This window comes from Vulpes vulpes, chromosome 3 (genome assembly GCF_048418805.1).
Source record: "Vulpes vulpes isolate BD-2025 chromosome 3, VulVul3, whole genome shotgun sequence".
NCBI classification, from domain to species: domain Eukaryota; kingdom Metazoa; phylum Chordata; class Mammalia; order Carnivora; family Canidae; genus Vulpes; species Vulpes vulpes.
The window spans coordinates 17,202,701-17,230,383 of NC_132782.1; the positions used below are offsets into that span (position 1 = coordinate 17,202,701).

General features: G+C 40.5%; 3 protein-coding genes and 1 non-coding gene across 7 annotated transcripts in view; 3 read left to right on the forward strand and 1 right to left on the reverse strand.

Annotated features, from left to right (window-relative positions):
- The window catches only part of HAT1 (histone acetyltransferase 1), a 62,767-nt gene extending 61,081 nt beyond the window's left edge, over nt 1-1,686 (forward strand). The window contains exon 11 of the mRNA XM_025994039.2: nt 1,233-1,686. Coding sequence (XP_025849824.1) covers nt 1,233-1,400 — 168 coding nt within the window. The 3' untranslated portion in view covers nt 1,401-1,686. The remainder of the gene's footprint in view (nt 1-1,232) is intronic.
- SLC25A12 (solute carrier family 25 member 12) overlaps nt 1-27,683 on the reverse strand; it is a 300,020-nt gene that overhangs the window by 183,146 nt on the left and 89,191 nt on the right. Inside the window, exon 1 of one of the 3 annotated variants that reach the window (XM_025994034.2) lies at nt 14,740-14,920. The exons of the other annotated variants lie outside the window; for them this stretch is intronic. Coding sequence (XP_025849819.1) covers nt 14,740-14,757 — 18 coding nt within the window. The 5' untranslated portion in view covers nt 14,758-14,920. Of the gene's footprint in view, nt 1-14,739; nt 14,921-27,683 lie in introns of those variants that run through there. 3 annotated transcript variants of the gene reach the window in all.
- Nucleotides 15,017-27,683, forward strand: part of METAP1D (methionyl aminopeptidase type 1D, mitochondrial) — an 88,594-nt gene continuing 75,927 nt past the window's right edge. Inside the window, exon 1 of one of the 2 annotated variants that reach the window (XM_025994032.2) lies at nt 15,017-15,086. In XM_025994032.2, coding sequence (XP_025849817.1) covers nt 15,047-15,086 — 40 coding nt within the window. In that variant the 5' untranslated portion in view covers nt 15,017-15,046. The remainder of the gene's footprint in view (nt 15,087-27,683) is intronic. The other variant, XM_072751931.1, reaches the window with a different exon arrangement.
- On the forward strand, nt 16,205-16,308 carry LOC112916595 (U6 spliceosomal RNA). Its single transcript, XR_003234330.1, has one exon. It is a non-coding gene; the product is annotated as a U6 spliceosomal RNA (small nuclear RNA).

The window sequence follows — 27,683 nt, forward strand, 5'->3', positions numbered from 1 at the left end:
CTTCCCTAAATCTGTGCTTGCCCTTCCATCCCTGCTCCTACTGACTTAGTCTAGGCTTTCATCATGTCACTTGAATTTTTGCAGTAGCTGCCAACTTGGTCCTCCAGTCCCATCCTCAGCATTACTAACACAGCGTTCTGAGACATGTTCTTTTAAAAGTTGTTACTGGCTCCCTTCAGGCTCAGCATGGTGGGTTCTTTCTCAGTAAAATGTGGGGGCAGAGGAGGAAGGAAGTTACTAAGATAATGAATATCTGGATAGTAGAAATTTAATAAGTGTTAGTTAATACTATCTTTTTAGAGGAGGACAGTTTTTGGTTATTTTTCTGAAACTCCTCAGTTTTTGTTTTTTTTGAAAGATTGTATTCCCTTATTCATGAGAGACACAGAGAGGCAGAGACCTAGGCAGAGGGAGAAGCAGGCTCCTCACAGGGAGCCAGATGTGGGACTCAATCCTGGATGCCGGGATCATGCCCTGAGCGGAAGGCAGACACTCAACTGCTGAGCCACCCAGGCAACCCATGAAATGCCTCAGTTTATTTTAAAATTAATATGTGGTCCATAAATACATCACTGGGTAAGGAAACAGAGATGAATTTAGTGGCAGGGAAAAGGCAGTTTGGATCAAAACTAATGCAGTGAATTAATGATTGAATAGTGAATTGAAGAATAGCACTTAATCTCAGTTTTTCCATCTTCGGTTAATATATTTATTAAAAAGGGGCACCTGGGTGGCTCAGTGGTTGAGCATCGCCTTTGGCTCAGGGCATGATCCTGGGGTCCCAGGATCAAGTCTGACATCAGGCTCCCCATGGGGAGCCTGCTTCTCCCTCTGCCTATGTCTCTGCCTCTCTCTCTGTGTGTCTTTCATGAGTAAATAACATCTTTAAAAAATATATATATTACATAATAATATACAATAAATTTTAAAGATAAATTATATAATATATAATAAATATATATTAAAGAAATGTTTGAGTATCTGTACTGGTTCTTTATTATACTTTGGAGAGGGGGCTGTTGATACAAATTCCAAGTCTTCTAGTTCACTCCACTTATAGGGTTTGTAAGTCCATGGTTAACATATCTAGGCTTCTTTAAGGCAAAAATTGTGTGGGACAAATTTGGGCATATTCCTACTGTTATTTCTAACAGTGGGAGGAGATTTAAAATTCAAAGAATATAAAGAAATGTATCTTTTTTCTTAATCTAACCAATAATTGTGTTTCTTAGAAAAAGCAGAGAGATCTTGCTAAAATGAGAAAATGTCTCAGACCAGAAGAACTGACAAACCAGATGAACCAAATAGAAATAAGCATGCAACATGAACAGCTGGAAGAAAGCTTTCAGGAACTTGTGGAAGATTACCGACGTGTTATTGAACGCCTTGCTCAAGAATAAAGATTATTCTGCTCTGTACAGGAAGTTTGCAAATTTCTGTACATTGTGTTGTGGAAAATCTAATGATGACTTTAATTTTAAAATCTTGTAACATTTACTTACATTAAAAGTTATCTATCTTATCCTTAGTTGAATATTTTCTTTTGGAGAGATTGTATATTTTAAAATACTGTTTAGAGTCTATGAGCATAAATTACATTTAAAAAAAAATATATAGCTTCTGAAATACCACTGCAGTTGCTTCCCTTCTTAACAGTATAATAAATGCTTAGTTGTGATATGCTAATGTGTGATGATATGATTCTTAAATACTTAGGATAAACTTTTAGGTCTTGTTAAAAACCTTTAGGTTTTCACATCACATAATATCCTCTATGTCCATTCATGTTGTCACAAATGGCTTTTAGGCTTTTATTATTATTCCTCCCATTTTTTGCTTCTAAGATTTTATATCTGGCACCTTTAAAACACTCCTCTTTAAGCTCTTCCTAGTAATCTTGTTTTTCCTGTGTGATTTCTCCAAACAGGAAATGTTCCTAGTATAGATTTGTTTTAAATAAACTCCCCTATTAACTATTTTTTGGAGAGGGGGTGGATGGATAAAGAGAGAAAGGAAACTAGATATAGCCTAAAGCCTAAATGTTTGGCATCACATATTAGTTGAAGGTAATTTAGAAGTTAGCACAATTGGGGGCAGTACCTGGGTGGCTCAGTAGTTGAACACCTGCCTTTGACTTAGGTCATGATTCCAGAGTCCAGGGATCAAGTCTCGCATCAGGCTCCCTGTGGGCTGCCTGCTTCTCCCACTGCTTGTGTCTCTGCCTCTCTGTGTCTCATGAATAAATAAAATCTTTTTTTAAAAAGTTAGCATAAACATTTATAAATAATGTTAAATAATAAATTAGTTTATAAAAATGAGTTTACACACCATTATGAAATGTATCTTGTATAAAATGAGGTATATATCTGTTGTGATTTGTTACAAGGTTCTGAAGATGTTGAAGTCCAAACAGGAAAAAAACCCAGTGATGATAAATTGCTTACTATAGTTTTTTTTTTTTTTAAGATTTTATTTATTTATTCATGAGAGACATACAGAGAGAGAGAGAGAGAGAGGCAGAGACACAGGCAGAGGGAGAAGCAGGCTCCATGCAGGGAGCCCCATGTGGGACTTGATCCCAGGACCCCAGGATCACATGCTGAGCCGAAGGCAGACACCCAACCGCGGAGCCACCCAGGCATCCTGAATGACTATAGTCTTAACTTTATTTTTATTAGAGTATAAATAAATTGCCTGATACAGAATCATTAAAAGTAAAAGCCTCATGTTTATAATGTGTGCCAGTAGTGAGGCATTGTATAACATCAAAAATGGGATGTAAGTTGAATTTTATTTTTAAAATCTGATTTGAAAATAAAAAAAATCTGATTTGCTTGGTGCTTAAGGCAAAATCCCAACTTGGGTAAGTACTGTTTTATCCTTAGATCAGCTTCCCATCAGTAAAACCTGCCAAACATAGGAGAAGCAAAGTAGCTAGTACCCTCGACACAAAATAGCTGTGGCCAGCAGTATACCAACAGCACTAAGCCATCGCCTTAGAATCAGGGTGTTGGAAAAGTTTTGTTCCCACCTCAAAAGTTTATATAGAGAGATAAAACTTGGATTTCTGAGAGTGTATATGTACATTATTTGTTCAGCTAGAATGAAGTAGTTAAAATTCTTTCTGAAAATACATGAAAGCAATTTGCTTTTCATCTAAATTAGCTAACTTAAAAATTTATTAAAAATTCACATTTAAGGGGATCCCTGGGTGGTTCAGTGGTTTAGTGCCACCTTCGGCACAGGGTGTGATCCTGGAGTCCCGGGCTCGGGTCCCATGTCGGGCTCCCTGTGTGGAGCCTGCTTCTCTCTCTGCCTGTGTCTCTGCCTCTCTGTGTGTGTGTCTCTCATGAATAAATAAAATCTTTAAAAAAAAGAGTCTGAGGCTTAACTGACTGAGCCACTCAGGCGCCCCCTCTAACTTGCTCTTTAAACTTGATATATCTCGGGGCACCTTGGTGATTCAGTCGGTTAAGTGTCTTGCTCTTGATTTGGGCTTAGGTCATGATTTCAGGCTCCTTGGATAGAGCCCTAAGTCAGGCTCCAAGCTTGGTGGGGAGTCGGCTTGAGATTCTCTCCTTCTGCCCCTCCCCCCCCAACTTGTGCTCTAATAAATAAATAAATAAATAAATCTTTTGAAAATAAACTTGATATATCTTGGAGATCATTAAAACTATTATTTAATGGCTGCACAGTATTCCATTGTATGGGTATACTATGAGTTACTTTACCAATCCCCTATGATTTAGGTTGTTTCCAATATTTTCCATTACAAACGGTACTGCAATGCATATTCCTACACATGTGCTATACATACATGTGCAAGTATATCCACACATCAGAGCCCTAGAAATCACATACTTTATTCTGATCTCATTCTTCTAGTGACTATTACATTTACAACAAATTAACATGAACTAACGTTACAGAAGCTTGATACTGTACCAATGTGGAATAAATTATGCAGATAGGAGCATACTGGACTAATCCAACCATCCTCATTCACAGCTAGAAATATGAATTATCTTAAAGTCAAAATGATTTGAACGCTTAGGCATATGTACCTGACTTTTTGTTTATTCCTTTAGTCTTGCTGAGCTCTTCTCAAACCTTATAATCCAGAAGAACTGCTGTATAGCAGGGTTTCTCAACCTCAGCACTACTGACATTTTGGGCCAGATCATTCTTTGTTGTGTGGGGCTGACTTATGTACTGTGAGCTGGTTAACAGCATCCCTGGCTTCTATCCACTAGATGCCATTAGCACTGCCCTCATCTCCAGTTGTAACAACCAAAAGTGTTTAGACATTGCTATGGGTCCTCTGGGGGACAAAATCACCGTTGGTTGAGAACCACTGCTACATGGGATTGAATGCTCATCCGTGTTAAGCACTATTTTTTATTATGTAACTAACATAGACATTGTACAAAAGTCAAAAATGAATAAGAGTATTTGATGAGAAGCTGCCCTCCCTTCCACTCAGTCACCCAATTCACTTCTCCAAAGGCAAGTACTTTTTTTACCAGTCTCTCTTGTGTCCCTCATAGTCTGCAAATATCTGTAATTTTTTGTTTCATCACAAATGCTGATATACCATATGTAGTACTCAGAATGTTTTCCAGTCAAATTTAGCTCAATTGGGGGCATGTGGATGGCTAAGTCGGTTAAGTGTCTGCCTTTGGTTCAGGCCATGATTTCACAGTTGTGGGGTCAAGCCCTGCAAGGGGCTCCCTGCTCAGCAGGGAGTCTTTGTCTCCCTCTCCCTGCTTGCATTCTCTCTCTCACTCTCTTTCAAATGAATAAAATCTTTTAAAAATTTTAACTCATTTTTATTAGTATATATTAGAATGCATCAGTTTTAAATTTTTAAAAAGATTTTATTTATTTATTTGATAGAGGGGAAGAGAGCACAAGCAGGGGGAGCTGCAGAGGAAAAGGGAGAAGCAGACTCCCTGCTGAACAAGGAGCCCAATGTGGGCTGGGATCATGACCTGAGCTGCAAGGCAGCTGCTTAACTGACTGAGCCACCCAGGTGCCCCAGAACACTTCAATTCTAAACACTGTGATTAAACAGCTGTTTGAGGGACGTCTGGGAGGCTCAGTGGTTGAGCGTCTGCCTTCAGCCCAGGGCCTGATCCTGGAGTCCTAGGATGGAGTCCCAGTCAGGCTCCCTGCAGGGAGCCTGCTTCTCCCTCTGCCTGTGTCTCTGCCTCTGTGTCTCTCACAAATAAATAAATAAAATTTCTTAAAAAAACAACAACAACAGCTGTTTGATATTCCATAGTTTGATTTCAATGTGTTTAACCCAATCCTATATTAACAGACATTTAGGTTGTTTCCCAGCCTCTGCTCTTACAGGCAGTGCTGCAGGGAATATTCTTGTGTATACCCCAATTGTACATGTGGGAGTGTGTATACATGATGGTGATGGAATCAGTGAGCAAAAGGGTATAGACATTTTACATCTTGGTAGGTTTATTTTATTTATTTATTTATTTATTTATTTATTTATTTAATGATAGTCACAGTGAGAGAGAGAGGCAGAGACATAGGCAGAGGGAGAAGCAGGCTCCATGCACCGGGAGCCCGACGTGGGATTCGATCCCGGGTCTTCTTGGTAGGTTTAATACACAGTTGAGACAACAAAGAAATGTGAATATGGACTCTGTTTTAGGTGATACGGGATTTTGCATTTTTGTGATAATATTGTGATTATGTAGAAAATGTCATTATTCCTACGAGTTACATGCTGAAGTAGGTTTTAAAGATTTTTTTTTTTTTGGTTTTAAAGATTTTTATTTACTTATTTGAGAGAGTATGAGAGAGAGAGAGAGCACGCGCAGAGGAAGAGAGAGAAGTAGGCTCCCTGTTGAGCAGGGAGCCTGATGTAGGGCTTAATCCCAAGATCCTGGGATCACCATCTGAGCGGAAGGCAGAAGCTTGACTCACTGAACCACCAGGTGCCCCTAATGTTGAAGTATTTAGGAACAGTCATAGTGTCTGCAACTTACATACACACATGCATACATAGACAAATATGTATATAAACAGAAACAGAAAGCAAATGTGCCAAAAAATTTTAAATTATTGAATCTCGATAGAGGTATATCCTCTAGATGTTACCATATATATATAGTTATATAGATGTTTACCGTATGATTCTTCAACCTTTCTGTATTAGGTTTTCAAAATAAAAATTGGAAAGGAAAACTTATTGCATTCATGTAAAAAAAAAAAAAACCCAATACCATGAGAAAGGAACAAATAGTAAGAAGAGCTCTCGGAAATTTAAAATAAATATTCTAATTCAAGCAGCAGAAATGTGGGGCATAAAGTTGAAGAAATTTCCTAGAACACTGAAAAGAGAAAACATGAGAGAAAAGATAAATCAATGTGGGAAATCTGATAGCTTATTTTCATTCCAGAGAGGAAAAGAAAGCAGAACATTATCAAAGAAAGAGGACAGTTCCTAAGAAGCTAAAGAACTGAATCTTCAAATTAGCAGCTCATTGAAGGTTGAATAGGCTTTAAACCATCATCACTAACGTTTACTGAGCACTTACTATCTGCTAAGCACTCGAATGGGTCCTGTCAGTTCTCACAACAACCCTCAGAGACACATGGTACTCTCCTCAGGTGAGGCCTGGGGAGAGGTATGTTGTCTGAGGTCACACAGAAAGAGGCAGAGCCAGGACTTCAGTGCAGGCAGTCTAATTTATTCAGGTTTTTAACCACTACACCACTTACCTAAAAAGACCCATATAGACTAAATTATTAAATTTCAAAACACTGAGCATAAAAATAAAAATCCTAAATGCTTTTAGAGGGCAAAACAGAGATCACGTGGGGGAGGTGGGAGCATTTAAATAGCATCAGACTTCTCATCAAGCATACTCCATGCTAAAAAGACAACGGAACAATGTCTTCAAAGCATAGAATCCTATATCCAAACTATCAGTCAAATGATGCTTTTGGAACTCTAAGCAACGAGAAAACTTATGTCACACACTTTCTGATGAAGTTCCTTGTAGGTCTATTTCAGCAGTATGAAAGTGAAATCAAAGAGCATGTTAAGACATGGAATATAAGAAATGGTAAAACTAATCTGATTCCAATAAAAGGAAATCTGAGCATAGCAACTGAATAACATACCTAAGAAAGTGGTCCAAATTATATATATATATTTTTAAATTTTTATTTATTTATGATAGTCACAGAGAGAGAGAGAGGCAGAGACACAGGCAGAGGGAGAAGCAGGCTCCATGCACCGGGAGCCAGACGTGGGACTCGATCCCGGGTCTCCAGGATCGCGCCCTGGGCCAAAGGCGGGCGCCAAACCGCTGCGCCACCCAGGGATCCCGAAGTGGTCCAAATTATAATAGGAAATTATGAACTCAAGAAAAAAAAAAACAACGTATAAGAAAGTCAGAGTCCAAACATCATAAACTGTAGTTGGCATGGCTTTGAGCAGTAACTAGAAACAAATTGCTTGAGTTCAGTTGGATTGGGAAAGGGTAGGATGGGAGACTATCCCTTTTCAGTGTAAACCCTTGTTATAACTGCATGTTTTTAAAAACTATGCGTCATGCTGATAACAAAATTTTATTTAAATACCATCACTATATTGTTCAGCATCTAATGTTGAATGTATATAATTGTCAAATAAACTATAACTGTAAAACATGTAAATTTTATTTTTTTAAAGATTTTATTTATTCAAGATAGAGAATAAGAGCACGAGCTGGGGTGGGGGGCAAAGGGCAAGGGAGAAGCAGGCTCCCCACTGAGCAAGGAATCCAACATAGGGGATTCGATCCCAGGATCCTGGGATCATGACTCGAGCCAAAGGCAGATGCTTAATCAACTGAACCACCCAGGTCCCCCCAAAACATGTAAATTTTAAAAATAAGTTTACATGAAGCAGACAAATGGCATCTTTAAACAGTGAGACTGTGCTCAGCCTGACTTCCACAACAGGACTTGCCAAAAAAAAAAAAAGATAACCCCCTTTAGCCTCCTAAAGAGCTTTCTTTAATAAAAAAAAAAAAACAAACAAACAAACAGAAACTACTAAAAAACACAATATGCAATCCTTTTCTTTGGAAACTGATTCTCAAAGGGACCACAGTACTAAAAGCAACTGTCCCTATCCCTGACACCCTGGTGCTATGAATCAACAGACACTACATAGAAAACCAAAGCTTTGAAATTTTTTGTGTCATAATTTGGGGGGTCTTTCCATTAACCCTGTGGAGAAATATAATGCAATAAAAGTGTAATGCCATCTCATGAGTATCTGAAGAGTGTAAGATGCTTATTAATATCTTGTAAAAAATATTTTTTTAAGATCTCCCGTGTTATAAAGGACACAGGCTGGAAAAGGGTTGCATCTTCTCTCCTACGACCTCTCTGGGCCTCACTCTCTTGATCTCCAAATTGGAAGGGGTAGAGTTAGAGCTGTTTCAGGTGGTCTTTGCAGCCCTTTCCAGTTCTTCAACTGTATTCTCTCTCTTCAAACTTAATAAAAGGCCAGTTGGAAAGTGTGCTTTGGCTAGACGCTCATGTGGTTCACCTGGACAGTTCTTTAGATTTTTAATTAATAATTTTGGCAGGTGAATCTGTGTGGAAGTCTTGGGCTGTACAGTTTGTTTGCCTGCTCTCTGAATCCCCCTTTGTGCAGGCCGTGGGGCCACCACAGTGAGGCTTGTTTGCTGTCTGTTCCTACAGCAGCTGCTGCTTTTCTTTCTTTATCCTTTATCAAGCAAAAGAAAATGCAGTGATGTTTGTGTGTGCTTCAGAGGAGGGAAATGCTCTCCAGACAGGTTATTCTCTGGGTTAAAGTGGATGGGGTGAGCACAGAGGAGCTAGCTCAATGGGAAGAGAGGTCGAGGCAGCATCTGCCCTCCTGTTTGTTTCGACAGTTTCAGTCTTGTGTATAGAATGTGTTGAGTGAGAGGCGAGCAGAAGTTAAGAAATGCACTACTGCTTCGTTCGTCAGCCAGTTTGGGGAGTGGAGGCGGGGAGTAGGAGGGGAGAAGGGGACATACAGCCAGTCTTCTTTTTCTATTATTAAACCCCTTGCAATTCCATCATCTCCACTTCGCAGCTTCTTACTGCTGTGTACCCTGCATAACCGTTAACTGACCAAGAAGTACTGTTTCCCGCTTCTGGTAGGAAACATCAAAATTCCAAATACTTTCCAGCCGTGACATTGATGGTCAAACCGCTCTATGAATTGGTTTCACACAATCCTACAGGACCATATAATTTTTGCTCAAGCACACTAAGCATGAAACAGCAAACAGAACCATAAAGCCAGTAAAAGAATATACAAAGATGGAAAGATCTGAGAAGGTAACCAGGAGTGAACCATCACTTTGGGAGGGAAAGGGAACAAAACAGTAAGTAATCTTAGAGAAGGGTGGAAACAGTGAAAGGGGAACAAGTGTGTGTGTGTGTGTGTGGGGGGGGGAGCAAAATGTAGAGAGAATGCACAGTAGACTGCAATAAAGCCACAGGTACCGTGTGCGTTCCTGGGCTTCTGCATATGATTTGCCAGGTCTGCTGCCTTGGGCTCCATATAGATGTGTGACTGGTCACGGTAACAAGAGGTTCCTTCCCTCAGAAAGCCCAATGGTACGTGCATAGAAACAACATCTGGATGAATATATATCCACCTGTTAATACTGATCACCTAGAGCGAGTTTTTCTGGGTGACTCCTGCTTTCTATATTATACATCTGAGTCATTCATTCATTCATTCATTCTTTTTTTTTTTTTTTTTTAAGATTTATTTATTCACGAAAGACACAGAGAGAGAGGCAGAGCCGCAGGCAGAGGGAGAAGCAGGTTCCCTGCGGGGAGCCTGATCTCAGGAGCCAGCTGGGGACCATGACCTGAGCTAAAGGCAGATGATCAACCGCTGAGCCACTCAGGGGCCCCCAACATCTTGGTGTTTCTAAGCATTTTTAAAAAGCACGTATTACATTCTTGTGTAAACAGAAAAGACAAACCAAAACACAGACTTTTAAAAAAGTTCCAACGAGGAGATCAAGAGTGTTTTCCTTTCTCTTTCTTCTTTTACAAGTGTGGATTAGAGATGCTCAAGGAAGAATTATATCCCTCTCTCTCACCTTCATCTTTGCAGTAAGTGAAAGAGATTAAATAGGTTCTAATTTCCTGGAGACTTGTATAATTAGAGGTCAGCGATTTTCTCAGGTCTGGGCAGCCAGGGATAGCCAGAATCTGTAACCCCTTATACCTGGAGTTGTTCTACGGGGCTTACCCTCTTAAAAGTATTTGCTCCTTCTTTATGTAAGCATGTTAGTCTCAGCTTTCTGATTCGTGTTTTTTTATTTTTTTATTTTTTTAAGACTCTAAGTAATCTCCACACCCAATATGGGGCTCGAACTCACAATCCCGAGATCAAGAGTTGCACACCCTACCAACTGAGCTGGCCACACACTCCTCCAATTAGTTTCCTTTTTTTTTTTTTTTTTAAGGTCCAATTAGTTTCTTAAGAACAGTAATATTTCATCTCTTTGGAGCCTAGAGTAGGCATTTAAGTATTTCTTTGTTGGCTGGTTGATTGCTAAATTTGAGTGTAAACTTTTTGCCTTTCTTCCTTACTCTGATGGAAATTCTTCATTCTCCCGAAGCATATTTTTCAGGTGCTACTTTTCCAGGGATTACTAATAAGGAATAGATGGCAGTCACTGATGGTACACATTTCTTTTTATTTGGATTTCATGCGGACAAATGCACACTTCTGCTTTAACCCAACTTCCCTCAGAGCCAATTCCAAGACATGAGGTCAAGGATGCCTTCTTTCCTCAAACCTGCACAGGCCCAAAGCCAAATCTGACCAAAAGAAGTATTGTCAGAAAACTCAGATGCATCAGTGACTGAGGTCTCTGACTATCCTCCTCCTCTTCCCTATAGCCTTCCCATGCCCTCCTTCCCTTGGCTCTTGCCACCACTCCATGCTCCAACAATGAATAGGCTATTATGCTGAGGCATTATTTCTGCTTACAATCTTCCATAATATCTTTCAAGCCAAGAGGGTGAACCAACATGAAATTAATACTGGCTAGACTGAGCCTGAAAGCAACAACTCCCTTGGGGCCTTGTTTCAGTCCTACCCTCCAGCTAAGTGAGCCCTGTCAGATTCCATTTTACTCTGCTTATCTTGACAGACTGTTCAGGAAGGTGCAGCAAGCTACTTGCTGAGCCCATCTGGATCAGGCTTATAAATGATATAGATTCCTGAAATGTTCTGAATGTCAGTGTAGGAGGGGCTCAGGTAAGACAATAGCGTTCTTAGAAGATGGTGGACTTAAAGTTTCACTTACATAGTGTCATTAGACAAATAAAAAATGAGAAGGATGGGAGGGTCACATACAACTAAAGCCCCACTCTCTTGTTCCCTGGTTCCTTCTTAGTTGGTACTGCTAGATATATAAAAAAAAACAAAAACAAAAACAAAAAACAAACAGGGCACAAGTAGCAAGGAGAAATCCTCTTGATTTCTCACAACTGCCTTAGATATGGTATTACTTTTCCTCAAAGCATCTGCACATTTTCTCAAAGGATACCCATAGATAACTCAGTAACATGTCCATTGTCTCAAATGTTGAGATAGGAAATGACCTTCTGCCAGCAAGAGTGCCTTAGAAATTTTCTCCCTGGGAGTGCCTGGTGGCTCAGTCAAATGAGAGTCTGGCTTGAGCTCAGGTCATCATCTCAGGGTCCTGGGTCCTGGGATGGAGCTGCCTCGGGCTCCCTACTCTCCTCCCTCTCCCTCTGTTTGCTCACCCTGCTTGTGCTCTCTTGCTATCTCTCTGTCAAATAAATAAATAAAACCTTTAAAAAAAAAAGGAAAAGAAAGAAATTTTCCGCTTGAATGTATAATCATCTGAAGCTGGACCCTAACTTCACAGGGGTCCAATGAGCTGCTGAGACAGGTCCCTGTTGTATGTGCAGATATGCTTATGCAGGACTCCTAATTCCTGGAAAGAATGTTCATTTGACTTAAAAAAATGTGAATAAATAAAAGTATTTTCTCATACTAAAATCAGATAAGTCAGAGTGCAAGACTAGAAATACTCTTCTCAAGCCATGGAGTAAAATGCTAAGAAATGATCCTGATATCAAATCAAAGGGCAAATTTTTCTGATTAATATGGCAAAATTGAGAAGCAAGGTCAAGAAGGGTAAACAAATGTGTCACAGGCTAGAAGATGGTCCTGGTGAAGCTGTGCAGACTATTGGGCACCAGTTTCCCTTGGCAGGCCATAGACTCTGCTTTGTGCCCACTAGGAAATACTGCACTATTTCAGTTAGTTTTACAATGTGTTTGTATATTCTATAGATATGTAAGCATCTTAGCATAGTTTATATTTTTAAGTATCTTGCATTATAGGTAATCCTAATAAGTATTTATAAATCTAAACTCGTAAAACAAGTTACAGGATGATGGTTTACAAAGCAAAATTTATTTTTAAAGAGATTTACTTCACGTTGCATAATCCCCTAGAGCATTTAAAAAATGTGAATTTGAATTAGGGATTCAAGACATACATTACAGAAACCAATATAATTTAAATTTTATTACAAACTATATGCAACTTTTGAAAAAGTTATATGGTATAAATCTATAATAAAATTTCGTTAAGTAGAAGAAGGAAAAACTGACTTCAAAAATATGAATATCAGAATTTATTTCTGATTTATTTCTTTTACAAAAGATAAAAAGATTTAAAAAAAATAGGACATGAACTTAGGTAAAATGTAAAAACCGATGTAAAAGACCTATAAAACAATAATTAATCACAATTAATAAAAATATTTAACCTTAAAGAGTGAATTTTTGGACACAGAAACTGAAGGTATTAAGAACTTATCCTTTATTTCTTGAACCCTGGTTTTGAAAAACTACTCAAACTTTTTATTCAAGAATCCCAAGTACAAAATCTGAACATTGGTGGGAGTTCAAAATAGTAAAGTACCACAATATATAATTAACCTCTATTTCACAGGTGGGAAGATGGGAGTAGAAAAGTGAGTCAGTAGTGGTTACTCATCTAAACAGAAGCATTCTAATGCCCTGACTGTTCAGGATCAGAAAATGTTAGAATTTTAAGAAATCTCAGATGTTGGTGGTCTAGCCTTTTATCTTGTTGGTCAGTATGCATTTATCTCATAAATTGATTTTTTGGAGAACACATACTGTCAACTTTTAATTCTTCTAATGTCAGAGGGATATAGTACGACATAAACCAAATCAGAGGTCAGGATGAGCTACATAACCTGTGCAAGTTCTTATCTTTCTTATCATTTCTAGCTTATCCTAGATAACCACATTCTATGCCAAACTTATTGGGCATTTCCTCACTGGAGTCCACTATGGCAGTGCCACCTGAGTCCACATAGTGTTTCCTTTTCCTTCTAGTTGCAGGGGAACAGAACAGATTTACCAAATTCAAAAACCCTCTACCTGGAACTGATCTGAGTCTGAAAAAGGTGGAGCTTGAAGTAACCTGTGGGAGTTCTCTTCATTCTCATCCTTGCACATCTTCCTTACCTCGTGGAAAACAGTATTTCTCTTTATCTTTCAAGGTGACCCAAAAGCATCCCAAACTGGGCCTCCAAGAAGTATAGCATGTGTCCTCTAATGAACTGCCACAATTCATTCTTTGAAAGTAAAAATACCAAAACTATGTAGTCATTAAAAAGCATGAGTTTGAACTAAGATTTGAGGTTTATAATGAGTGTAAAAAGCGAGTCCTAACAGTAAGTATGTGAGTCCACTTAAAATATTTCCGCATATTTGCCTGTAAAAGGCACGGAGTGATGCACACAGTGGTTGACTGAAGAGTGGGATTACAGTGTGCAGAGAAGGTTAGGAAGGGGATTTGGGCTCTTCCCTTTATTCACTTCTGAACTGTCTGGATGTTTCACCACGTGTGTTCTTAAATGCTTACAAATTAATTAGGAAACGCCCACATCCACCAAGAATCCTTATCAATCTTTACTGCATTAAAAGTCTGGGAAACCGTTAAATTCTTGCTTTGAACCGGGTTCCATGGAGAGTTCAATTCCTTCACCAGACATTCCTAAAATACCAGGTTCTTTGGCACCAGGCTACCGAGATCAATAACACCTGCTCTATTTCGGGATGCAAACCTGCTCCAAAATGCAGCTAAGAGGAAAAGTGAATTTGGTTAAGAATGGGCACCGTCATCACCTGGAATGCAACAGCACCCTCACCGGCTCCTAATTGGCCTTCCCCGGGCTTCATCCCTCGGCAGCGCCACCGGCCGACGTCACCCTTTCATTCTTAAAAGTCGAATTTAGGATTAAGACTCCGGTTCACACCGCTGAGCGGGAAGTGTCCTTGGGGGAAAGACAAGCCCCCCCCCCCAGAACCCCGGGTGGGGGGTGGGGGGGTGTATCCTCAATGGATTTTGCAGCTGTACACAGATTCCTGGAGTCTCTGCTGAGTAATGTAATTTCTGGGACAGCAAAGGGGCAGCTGATGACTTTGAACCGAATTTTACCTTTCAACTCAATCCAGGGAAATTGCAACAGAGTGGCCGACGACGCAAAGTGCTAGATTGTGCTTTATTTATTTATTTATTTATTTATTTATTTATTTATTTATTTTTAATTTTTTTCCTCCCAACTTCACGTTTCCATGCACCAGAATGTTGATGCTACAAATACGGGACGCCACGCTTACCTGACAGGCTTCTTCCATCCCACCTGGGAGCGGGGGCTCTGGGCGAGCGCGCGAACGGTGGCCGGAGCCCGCCTCTCGCGGCCGGAGCGGGCTCGGCGGGCCGCGCTTCCCCTGCTGGCCCCCGGCGCCGGAGCCGCTTCGCTGCCGGGGCTCCCGCAGTCAGCCCCCCGCGCGCACGCGCGCTCCCCCGGGGCGGCCCCGGCGCCTCCAGGTTCCCGCAGGGCTGCGACTGGACAGTTCCAGCGGGCGGGGCGGGGCGGGGCGGGGCGGCGGGGGAGGGCTCGGCGGCCACGTGACCCGCGCCAACATGGCGGCGCCCAGCGGCGTCCACCTGCTCGTCCGCAGAGGTAAGCGCCTGGAGAACGGCCCCCGCGGGGCTTTGCACCGTGGCTCCCTCGCTCGCTGAGCGCCCGGGTTCAGAAGGGTTGCACACCCGCGCTCAAACACTTCGGCGCACACACGAATGTACTTTCAGTTCCACCGACACGTGCAGACCCACAGGCTGACAACACTTAGACACGCCGCAGGAAGAGACCCGTTATTCACTCGTCATTCACTCGTCACTGCGGGGCATCTGTTCTCAGTCACTCCTTGCGATGTATGGGACATTGTCTGAGGTTTTTCTTTATTCTTTTTTTTAAGATTTTATTTATGCATGAGAGACACAGAGAGAGAGAGGCAGAGACACAGGCAGAGGGAGAAGCAGGCTCCATGCAGGAAGCCCGACGTGGGGCTCGATCCCGGGTCCCCGGGGTCACGCCCTGGGCTAAAGGCGGGCGCTCAACCGCCGAGCCCCGCCCCCCTCCCTTCCCCCCCCCCCCCCCCCCCCCGGGCTGCCCTGAGGTTTTTCTTACCCCTGGTCAGTTGTATGATTAGTGTAGCAAACTTGATTATTTTGGCTGCGGAGCGGTGAACCGACGGTAACTCTGAAAGGCGCCCGGATGCCCGGTTGCCTCAGAGAAAGCAGTTGGCGTCGATTGTATGATCGGCTTGAGAATCCCACGTCTTTTGGGAAACTTGCAACATGTGATTATTCTGTTACCGTGACTTGAGAAGGGGAGAAATCATGCCTGGGTAGCCCTCTGTAGGTGTTACACCCTTGCGTGAGGGGTGAGATTTTTAGGAAATGTGCAAACACTTGTGCTGGTAAATTAGGGAAACCGTTCTTGGATTTGAACTAGTTTCTGAATCTTGGTTAGAACGAACTAGGAAGTTATTTCAAGGGTTGGGAAAGAGGGGACTGATAGGTATACATTGGGGGACTGCTTAGGTATCAGGCATGTAGGAACAGCAGTCCTGTGGGGTATATAGTTCATAGTAAACATAGCTACTGTTTATGAAGTGCTTTTTAAGCCCATGATACTGTCAGCACCTTTTCTATGCTAGCTACCTTTTATTTTTTATTTATTTTTAAATTAATTAATTAATTAATTTTGCTAGCTACCTTTAAAAACCCAATGAGTCAATGCCTCCTTGGGCAGCACCTATACTATAATTGGAACTGTACAGAGGTTAGCATGGCTCCTGTGCAAGGATGATATGCAAATCTGTACAGTATTCCATATTTTTTGGAGTTAAATTTTTTAAACTATAAATAAATAAAGGAGCACTGTACTGTGAAGAGTAAATTAAAGAAAGCCAATGAGTTAGGCATTACTCCCTGATTGCAGACCAGAAAAGTGAGACAGAGAGGTGAAATAATATGATTAAGACCGCACAGATTGTAAGAGGAAGGTGATGTAAGCAGTATTTTGGACTGGTTGGATGTTAGAGTGTAAGTCAACATGAGACTGCAGCCTTGTGAAAAGAGCCCCAATTTACATCTCTTAAGGTCTGGGCTCCAGGCCAAGCTCTGTTTACTAATCAAGTTACTTTTCTGTTTCCTCTTTTGGCAAGAAATAATGGTGTTTAGACTTTTTTGTGTACAGGTAATGGTGAAGAGGATCTGGGGAGATAGTCAAAGTGGAGGAGGAACCAAAACACACATGCGTATTTTGTGTATATACACACACACACATAATCCCCACAGGTTACAAAAATAACATTGATTTTTTAATTTTTTTGGTCACTTAACATTTTGACAAATGTTGATTCAGTCTTCATTTTGGGAAGGACTGCTGTAGGGAAGCCGGATTGGGTTATTGGTTCCTATAACCCTTTCCACTATATCCCACAGTGCTACAACAACCAAAAGAGGAGTTTTCTGATTAGGAAAGGGAGAGAAGGGATCCCTGGGTGGCGCAGTGGTTTGGCGCCTGCCTTTGGCCCATGGCGCGATCCTGGAGACACGGGATCGAGTCCCATGTCGGGCTCCCAGTGCATGGAGCCTGCTTCTCCCTCTGCCTTTGTCTCTGCCTCTCTCTCTCTCTCTCTGTGACTATCATAAATAAATAAAAAAAAATTTTTTTAAAAAGGGAAAGGGAGAGAAAAATGTGTCATCCGGAAGAGATTTAGTGACCAGGAAAGGTTGCCCTTATGGACTATCTATATGTAGTTTTAAGTTACAGACTGGTTGTCCTACCACCTGCTCCCCCAGAATGGAAAACGGAGAGTAAATTCCTGAAGGTTCCTCTCTTCTCTCTTCCTCCTTTTCAAACACTTAAATTGATGTAAATCAATTCACTATAAGTCTTTCTGTGTCAGGGTTTATCATCAGCATCTGTATGAATTTTTCCCTCCTGGAAAATAGGAAGAAGATATTTTTTAACCTCCTAAGAAGGGCATGAGGCTTTTCTCATGATTCTCCAGCTTACTGTAGCTTTGGTCACTGTATACCCTACATACAGTAGTTACAAACCTTCTCTTTTTTTAAAAAGAAAGATTTTATTTATTTATTCATTCATGAGACACACACACACACACACACACACACACACACAGAAAGGCAGAGACACAGGCAGAGGGAGAAGCAGGCTCCATGCAGGGAGCCCGACGTGGAACTCGATCCTGGGACTCCAGGATCACGCCCTGGGCCAAAGGCAGGTGCTAAACCCCTGAGCCACCCAGGTGTCCCACAAACCTTCTCTTAATGTTCCCACTCCTAACTGTTAATTCTTTTTTTTTTTAATTTTTTTTAAATTTTTATTTATTTATGATAGTCACACACACAGAGAGAGAGAGAGAGAGAGAGAGAGAGGCAGAGACATAGGCAGAGGGAGAAGCAGGCTCCATGCACTGGGAGCCCGACGTGGGATTCGATCCTGGGTCTCCAGGATCGCGCCCTGGGCCAAAGGCAGGCGCCAAACCGCTGCGCCACCCAGGGATTCCCTAACTGTTAATTCTTATTCAGCAGGAACTGTATCTTATCTGTCTGGTTTAACAAGCAAGTAACTGGCTCAAAGTTACACTTATTAAACATACTGAATTGAGAAGCTATGAAGACTTGTTCTCTCCCATCATGGGCTAAGGAATAGGTAGAAACTGTGAGTAGTGACATTGGAAAGGAGAAAGGACGGATCAGTCTCTTGGAAGCAAGAGATAAGGTAACAAGAGTCTTTTAGGGGTGAAAGTATTCCCTGGTATTAGCACTAGCAGGAAATCCCAGATGAAGACACATAATGCCTACTCCCACGGCCCAGGAAGTCTTTCTTGCTTAGTCTCTCACTACCAACCCAACTTTTTTTTTTTTAAGATTTTATTTATTTATTCATGAGAGAAAGAGGCAGAGACACAGGCAGACGGAGAAGCAGGCTCCATGCAGGGAGCCCGATGTGGGACTGGATCCTGGGTCTCCAGGATCATGCCCTGGGCTGAAGGCAGACGCTAAACCCCTGAGCCACCCAGGGATCCCCACTACCAACCCAACTTAACAGGAATCCTTGTTCCAGCTCCCGAAGCCACCCCACAAGATCCTTTGTATAGGAAGGAATGGGGAAGGCAAGTAAGTGTGGCATACTTTGTCCTTGACATTCTGGCTTTTATGAGCCAATCCCTCATGTCTTCTTGTCTTCTATCTCTCTAATTTTCCCAGACTTTCATTAGGCTTTACTGTTAGGTTTCCAAATATTATTGTTCCCCTAACATTCTGTTCTAAACTCTCATCCCTTGCTTTCTCTCTTTGTTGTCACAAATCAAATTTATCTACCTCAATGACTGTCAAATCTAGATGATTTAAAAAAAAAAATGAACAAAGTATCTGCTGGTACTGGGTACCAGGCCTCAATGCCAGCTCTCTATTAGGTATCTTTTCCTAGATGTCAGAGGCCCCTTGAACTCAGCAGGTCCAACATGGAAATGAATATTTTTCTCCACATCGTCTTCTGGCCTATAGACTTTACCTTCATCAATTATATTACCATCCAGTCAGTATCTAAGTGAAAGCATTTGAGTTCTCTTGGTCTTCACCATTTCTTTTAATTTTTCTGTCCAGTGAGTCCGTAAATCCCCCAAGCTATTTACTTACTTTTTTTTTTTAAGATTTTATTTATTTATTCATGAGAGACAAAGACTGAGAGAGACAGAGGCAGAGACACAGACAGAGGGAGAAGCAGGCTCCATGCAGGGAGCCCGACGTGGAACTCGATCCCGGGACTCCAGGATCATGCCCTGGGCCTAAGGCAAGTGCCAAACCGCTGAGCCACCCAGGGATCCCCTTTACTTAACTTATTTTTAATTCAAGTATGATTAACATGCAGTGTTATGTTACTCTCAGGTATATAAAAAATATTAGTGTACCTCTGTCTCCCTGCTAGAATGGGAGCTTCTTACAGGCATGTCTGACCTTCTTCATCTGTCTCCCCAAAGCCTGGAGCACAGTGTCCGCACGTGGTAAGGACTTAGTTTCATAACTGAGTGAAAACCGTTTCAAATTGCAGCTTCCTGTAGAAATATTTGTGCACAGAAGTTGTATGGTAGGCCTAAAGAATAATTCTCTCAAAATGTCAGTTTTCACATATCAGGCCTAGGCAGTGAATTTTTTTTCCTTCCTCCCTCCCTCCCCTCACCTTCGTTTGTTCCTTCCTTCCCTTCATTCCTTTCTTTCTTTTTCACTTTCTTTTTTATATTCCATCTCTCTCCAAGAATAATTTAAGGCAGTTTTACTTCTGTGTATCTTTTTTGGCAACTATGAGAATTTCACTCCAAGTTATTTTAATTATGAATCAGACTTATAATTAGAAAAAAGAGAGGTTGAAATGGAGGATGGGAAGAAATCCGAAAAAGAAGGGCTTGAAGTTTAAGCAGTGTGGCCATGGGAGAGGTGAAGGAAGCTGAATGGAAGTAAACCCAGCACCTGAGCACTATCCCGCTGTACTTCCACAAGCTATGTGGAAGGAGTTGGAGCTGTGAGAAGAGAGGAGGCTGACTGTTGGCAAGTCTGGCAGAAATTCTAAGAAAGGCGCAGCTCGTGGGTGTGTGAAATAGTCTGGCCTTTGCAGAGAGCTGTGTGGCAATGTCTGTCAAGATGTAAGATATACGTGCTTTTTACCTAGCAATTCTGCTTTTGGGAATTTATCCTAAGAGAACAATAGGATGAGTACCAAAGGTGTTTGAATAAGGTTGTATGTTGGTTATATTGGACAGAAACTGAAATGTCCATTGGTAAGAGACATTGGCTACGTAAATTGTGCTTCATCCATGCACTGGAGTGCTATGCAGCCATTAGAAAAAATGATGTCGAGGGGCACCTGGGTGGTGCAGTCCATTAAGCATCTGGCTCTTGGTTTCAGCTCAGGTTGTGATCTCAGGGTCATGAGATTGAGCCCTGTGTAGGGCTCCGTGCTCAGCGCAGAGTCTGCTTGAGATTCTTCCCCTCTCTGTCCCTCCTGCTAGTGCTCTCTTGCTCTCTAATAAATAAATAAATCTTTAAAAAAATAGGTGATGTCGATGTACTGTAGACTTAAATAGTCATTGACACATATTGAGGCAAAAAAGTCAGGGTATAGAACAGTATATCCCCATTTGTGTAAAAGCAAGTATCTTTGTTTCCTTATTTGTATATATGCACAAAGAGGTATCTAGAATGATGTTCACCCAAATGTTCATAGTTATTTCTAGATGGTGAGATTGGACTTATTTTTGTTTTTTTGTACTTTATATGTTTGAATTTTATATATTAAGCATTTTTATTATCCAATATTATGTAATATAGCCAAATAGAATATTTGTATTATTATTCATTACTATACTATAAGATATAGTGCTATTGCTATTTCATCATTATTGATTTTTTTAGTTTAACAAATGTAAAAAATATTTACAAGTGCCTCTGTTCATTTGTGACTCGATGGCCATTGATTCTTTCACTGAGAATTCTCTTACCATAGTGGTTTTTCAAAAAGTTAACCTTGGGACACCTGGGTGGTTCAGAGTTGAGCGTCAGGTCAGGTCGTGATCCCAGCGTCCTGGGATCGAGTTCTGCATTCCCACCAGAGCCTGCTTCTCCCTCTGCCTATGTCTCTGCCTCTCTCTGTGTGTCTTTCATGAATAAATAAATAAAATCATGGAAAAAAATTTAACCTCCAGGTAGGGGAGGGGTTGTTATACATCATGAATTAAGTACTTGAAACTTTTGTCTCCTGACTTGAGATCCTTACTATTCATATGCTTCTGTAGGAAAATGTGTCCTCAATTTTGCCAAACCAAGTTAAAATTAAGTTTTGGGATATGGTCTATGTACAATTTGGAAAATGCTAATGTAATAAGGAGCTTCCCGTGACTTAAACTCTATTCATGTTGATAGCCAGTGATGAAATGGATTTTTGCTATCTGATATTTCCTTTTTATTTCTCTTTTTAAGATTTTATTTATTTGAGAGAGAGGAAGAAAGAGAGAGCACGGATGAGCAGGGTGAGGAGAGAGGGAGAAGCAGGCTCCGTGTTGAGCAGGGACCCTGATGTGGAGCTTGATTCCAGGACCCCGGGACCATGACCCAAGCCAAAGGCAGATGCCTAAACGACTGAGACACCCAGGCACCCCACTATCTGATATTTCTTAACAAATACCATTCAACCCTATCGTAATATAGCTTTTTACACATAAAGACATGCTTAATAATCAAATCATGAAAAAAAATAATCAAACCATGGCCCTAAATTCTCTAAAGTCAGACATGTCCCTAAAGCCATATATGTTTTCCTCTGCTTGAAAAAACTTTGTATAACACAGATAGCTCCTGTCTCCCATTGAAATTATAAAATCTCAGTGCACAGTGTAGGACTCTCAGTGATGAATAACAACAGTCATTAAAAAAAAAACAAACATGATGTTGACCTGTGTTTGTTGACATGGAATGATGTCCACAAAGTATATTGTTTGGAAAAAGCAAGTTATAAAACAGTTTAATATAATCCCATTTTGTAAAAGCAAGTACCAGTATCTTCATGTGTGTTTAAGTGTATAACATACAGAGAAAGAAAATATTCTAAATAATCAATTTCTATGAAATGCCCACTTTTCCCAAGCACCGGAAATCTTTGAAGATGCAGAGTGGATGCTGTATATCTCAGGGAATTTGACAAAAATGGAAGGAGATTAATATGTGTGCAGAACTTCACTTGAACATCTTATTTTATAGTTAAAAAAGCTTTTTCTTGTGGAAGCTGGATTTTCTTTTTTAGCTTTTGAACATGGGGAGTTTCTTTTCTTTTCTTTTTTTTTAAAGATTTTATTTATTTGAGAGAGAGAGAGCACAGGTGAGGGGAGGGTCAGACTACCTGCTTCCCACACCCAACCCCAGGACCCTGGGATCATGACCTGAGCTGAAGGTAGACATTTAACCGACTGAGCCACCCAGATGCCCCAGGGAGATATGAATGATTTCAAACATACACAGAATTAGAGAGAGTAGTAAAATAAGGTCCCAAATACCTATCACCTAGTTATTAATAATCACCAATTTATGGCCTCTCTAGTTTTATCTTTACCCCTGGTCACTCTCTCCCTGAAACTGGATTATTTTGAAGCACACCCCAGATATCATGTAATTTCACCTGTAGATTTTTCATTATGTGTCTCTGAAAGACAGGGAGCCCTTTTTATTTTCTTCATATGCTGTACTTACCAGTTCTAGAATTTTCGATTGGTTTCTTTCTTTCTTTCTTTCTTTCTTTCTTTCTTTCTTTCTTTCTTTCTTTCTTTCTTTTTTTCTTTCTTCTTTCTTTTTTCCCAGTTTTATTTATTTACTCATGAGAGATACAGAGCGAGGCAGAGGGATAGACATAGGCAGAGGGAGAAGCAGGCCCTACGCAGGGAAGCCACTGTGTGACTCGATCCCAGGACTCCAGGATCACACCCTGAGCCAAAGGCAGATGCTTAACCGTTGAGCCACCCAGGTGTCTCATGTTTGGTTCTTTTCTTATGGTTTCCATTTCTCTGTTGAGATTTCCCAGCTGTTCACTCATTATGTCTATCTTTTCCTTTTAGTACTTGAACATACATATTTTTACGAGCCATTTAAAAGTCTTCATCAGTTAATTCTGTCATCTGGGTGATTGCAGGGTCTGTTCCTGTTTTACTGATGGCATAGTTTTCTGTTCTCTCAACCATTTTTTTTCCTTTACAGTTTGTGTTCAATACAGATCAGTTCTATAACATGAGAAGTTACTATGAAAGCATAAATACACAAAAGCAATATACAATCTGAAATAGATATACGGCATTCAGATATGAAACAAAAGGGAATGTTCATTCATATACACAGTAGTTTGATATCTGTTGGATATGGTTATTCCAGTCTAGATTCCTCAATATGGGAAAAAATGGCTTTGGTTATCAAGACTACTGTGGTCATATCAGATATCGGAACATCTAAGCATCAAAAGACCTTAGGGCCTATTTTTAAAAAGTTTTCTGTGCATTGAGGCAGTTGTAAAAAGATTTACTTTCCACATGAAGCTTAGGATTAGGTTCTATCTAAAAATATTGACTGAGAACAGAAAGTATTCCAAATATGAGTATTCTGATTAAGTTTTTTTTTAAGATTTATTTATTTATTTTAGAAAGAGAGTGAGCACCCAAAAGCACATGAGCAGGGAGAAGGAGAGAACGAGAGTCCTTGCTGAGCACAGAGCCCAGTGTGGGGCTGAATCCCCCAAACCTAAGGTCATGACCTGAGCTGATGTCAAGAGTCTGATGCTTAACTAACTGAGCCACCTAGTCGCCTGAGTTGTTTTTTTTTTTTTTTAAAGATTTTATTTATTTATCCATGAGAAGACACAGAGAAGCAGAGACATAGGCAGAGGGAGAGGGAGAAGCAGGCTCCCTGAGTGGGAGCCCGATGCGGGACTTGATCCCAGGACTCCAGGAGCGTGACCTGAGCCAAAGGCAGATGTTCAACCACTGAGCCACCCAAGTACCCCCCTCTCTGAGTTTTTTTTTAAAGTATATTCAGAAAAAGTATAAAAGTCTTTCTGAATTTAAGTAAGTAAGCTTCCAGTTTTCACTTCCAAATACTTGATTTACCATGTTGGCTCTTGTACACATTTGCCTTTTTAATTTCAAGATTTGACAGTTTTACCTTCAAAACATACATTTTTAAATTATAAAAAGTAGTGGCACCTGAGTGGCTCAGTTGATTGAGCATCTGCCTTTGGCCCAGGTTATGATCCGAGGGTCCTGGAATTGAGCCCCGAGTTGGGCTCCCTGCTCAGCAGGGTCTGCTTCTCTCTCTCTCCCTCTGTCCCTCCACTCTACTTGTGTGTGCTCTCTCTCTTTCAAATAAATAAATAAAATCTTAAAAAATAATAAAGAGTAAAAAGTATTCAACATATGCAGAAATAAAAAGCATTTTGAAATTAATTGAGGTTAATGTACTTCGACTCTTTGGAATCAGCTAAATGAACCTGGTGCTCTTGTTGAATAGGAATAGGTGATAAGTATATAAACAAAATTCACTCATTATGCTTTCATTTGGGGTAGATTCTAATCTAAATCCAAATCTGCCAGGGCAGATTCATTGCCCTGGCACATGTCAGTTACTGTATAAAAAGTCAAATGTAGTGTCAAACCCAAGACCTCAGAGGGGGAAGAATTTAGTTCTCAAAGAGAACAGTGATAGCTGGACAATATCAAACTTTATCCAGAGTACATAAGCATTACTTTAGTACTGCTGAAACAGTGCATTGAGGATTTGTAGTAATGCCTAGAAGTTTCTTCTAAAGAACTTTCCAAAACTAATGGAAAGTTTTTTGTATTACCTGTTTTATGACTTTAAAGATTTAATGAACCAAATGAAAGTTGAATCTGTTCCACATTCTATTCTTTATCTCTAGGTAAGAAAAATTTTATTTTCATTTTCTTTTATTTCTTTTGGAGGGGGAAGGGAGGCAGAGGGAGAGAGAGAGAGAGAGAGTCTTAAGCAGTGTCCACGACCAGCACATGGGTCTGATCTCACAACCCTGAGATCATGACCTGGGCAGAAATCAAGAGTCAGACACTTAACCGACTGAGCCACCCAGGTGCCTGTATTCTCATTTTCAAAGTAGAGTCTCATCTGTCCATATTTCTTATGCCGCATTAAAGCAATCATCTCTTAACTAATTTTGGATGTTGTCTCTTCATCTTGTATGTTAAACTCCAGTAGGTTTAATATTGACATTTCATCATCTAGTCAAAACTTTCACATGCTCTTCAAACCAATGAAATTTGGGATCCTCAGCAAATATTTTCTGTGTCAAAAAGGTGTGGAATTTGGCAGATTTGATGAAGATCTGTTTTTTCATTGTCGCACTGGATGTCTAAATGCCATTTGAATTGGGTTTAGAAGATGGGGTAGTAGAAGTGTTTCTTGACCTGAATTTCTAAACAGAACAGACATAGATGGGAGAACGAGATTATGAAGAGACTTGGCAGAGCACTGCCAGTTGCCTTGGTGGTGGCATTAGTTAGATTTGGGGCAGCCGAAGTATTCTGGAAGGAGTTACTTGAAAGTGTTTGAATAAATCTGGCCCAGCGCCAGAAGCATTAGCCCCAGTCTGAGCCTGGCCACCATCACTTGCCCTTGTCCACTGCGTTGTCATCAGTGTGTGGTGCATCTCTCTGAATCCTGAGAATGTGGACAACCTCTGGCTTGGGGTGGACACAGGTGAGGTCTACATTTTTTCCCCTTGATTGGGTCACATTTTTCTGCTTCTTTATGTGTTTTCTAATATGTAATTGTATATGTGACATAAAGAGTAATATTTGTATGGATTATGTTGTTTTTCTTTAAAACATGTTGAGTTTTGTTCTGAGAGAAAGGTATATTACTGGCAAATCTTTCTTATTCTACCAACCTTGGTTTTATTCTTTGTTAGAGTGGATCTGTTTTGCTCTTAGACCTAAAATGTAGCCCTTACTGTAATGCAGAGATCAGCAAACTTTTTCTTTTCTTTTTTTAAAATATAGTATAACCCAATTTTATTTTATTTTTTTAATTTAAATTCAGTTTATTTTTTTTAAAGATTTTTTAAAAGATTTATTTATTTATTTATTTACTTATTTATTTATTTATTTATTTATGATAGACACAGAGAGAGAGAGAGAAGCAGAGACACAGGCAGAGGGAGAAGCAGCCTCCATGCAAGGAGCCCGATGTGGGACTTGATCCCTGGTCTCCAGGATCATGCCCTGGACAGAAGGCAGGCGCTAAACCGCTGAGCCACCCAGAGATCCCCTAAATTCAGTTTCTTCACACATAATGTATTATTGGTTTCAGAGGTAGAGATCAGTGATACATCAATCTTCTATAACACTTGGTGTTCATTACATCACCTGCCCTCCTTAATGCCCATTATCCAGTTACCCTACACCCCCCTCCTCTCCAGCAGTTTGTTTCCTATGATTAAGAATCTCTTATGGTTTGTCTCCCTCTCTGATTTTGTCTTGTTTTTTTTTTTCCTCTCTTCCCCTATGATCTTCTGTTTTGTTTTCTTAAATTCCACATATGAGTGAGATCATATAATTGTCTTTCTCTGATTGATTTATTTCACTTAGCATATATCCTCTAGTTCCATCCATGTTATTGCAAGTGACAAATTTCTTTCTTTCTTTTTTAATGGCTGAGTAATATTCCAGCAAACATGTTCTGTAGAGGCCCAGGTAGTAAATATCTTAGGCTTTTATGGACCTTATGGTGTCTTTTGCAACTATTCATCTCTGCCAAGGTAATGCAAAAGCTGCATAGAGAGTATCAAACAAATGAGCATACGTGTATTCCAATAAAATTTAATTTATGAAAGCCAGGTCTTAATTTGCCTACCCTTGCTCTGCTAATGCATGGTTCTTACTCCTAAGGTATGGTCTTTCTGAGCTCTTAGTTGAATGACTTTTCAGCTCAATGACGTCCTTCTACTCGGTTTGAGCTGGGACTCCAACATCTCTCAGCCCTGACACCTCTAGAACCTCTGTTCACACTCAGCCTACAGCAGCTACTGTCTGGTAGACCTTGTTGCCTCTTCCAGTACCGTGTGACACACACATTCCAGCTGCTTCAGCAACCAGATCTCTGCTCTCTGCATCCCTAACTAAGCAGCGAGGGGCTGTGTGTGGCTCAGATACCACCTCCAAATACCACAGTGGGAATGGTTCCCCCAGGCAGAACACTGGGGACAGCCTGGGTTCACTGTGTGTTTGTTTACCCTCAAAGTTCACCATTTGCATTGTTCAATATCCAGTGCTGGGAAATAGCCCCTTCATGTTTTGTCTAGTTAATTTAGTTGGTTAGGACAAGAAGGAATTCTTTTTTAAAAAAATATTTTATAAAAAAAATTAAAAAAAAATATTTTATTTATTCATGAGAGACACACACACACAGAGAGGGAGACAGTGACACAGGCAGAGGGAGAAGCAGGCTCCAGGCTGGGAGCCCGACGCGGGACTCGATCCCGGGACTCCAGGATCCTGCCCTGGGCCGAAGGTGGCGCTAAACCGCTGAGCCATCCAGGGATCCCCGAGAAGGAATTCTAATAACAGTTATGTAAACATGGCCAGAAGAGAAAGTCAAAACAATTTTTCAATCTATAGGTAAA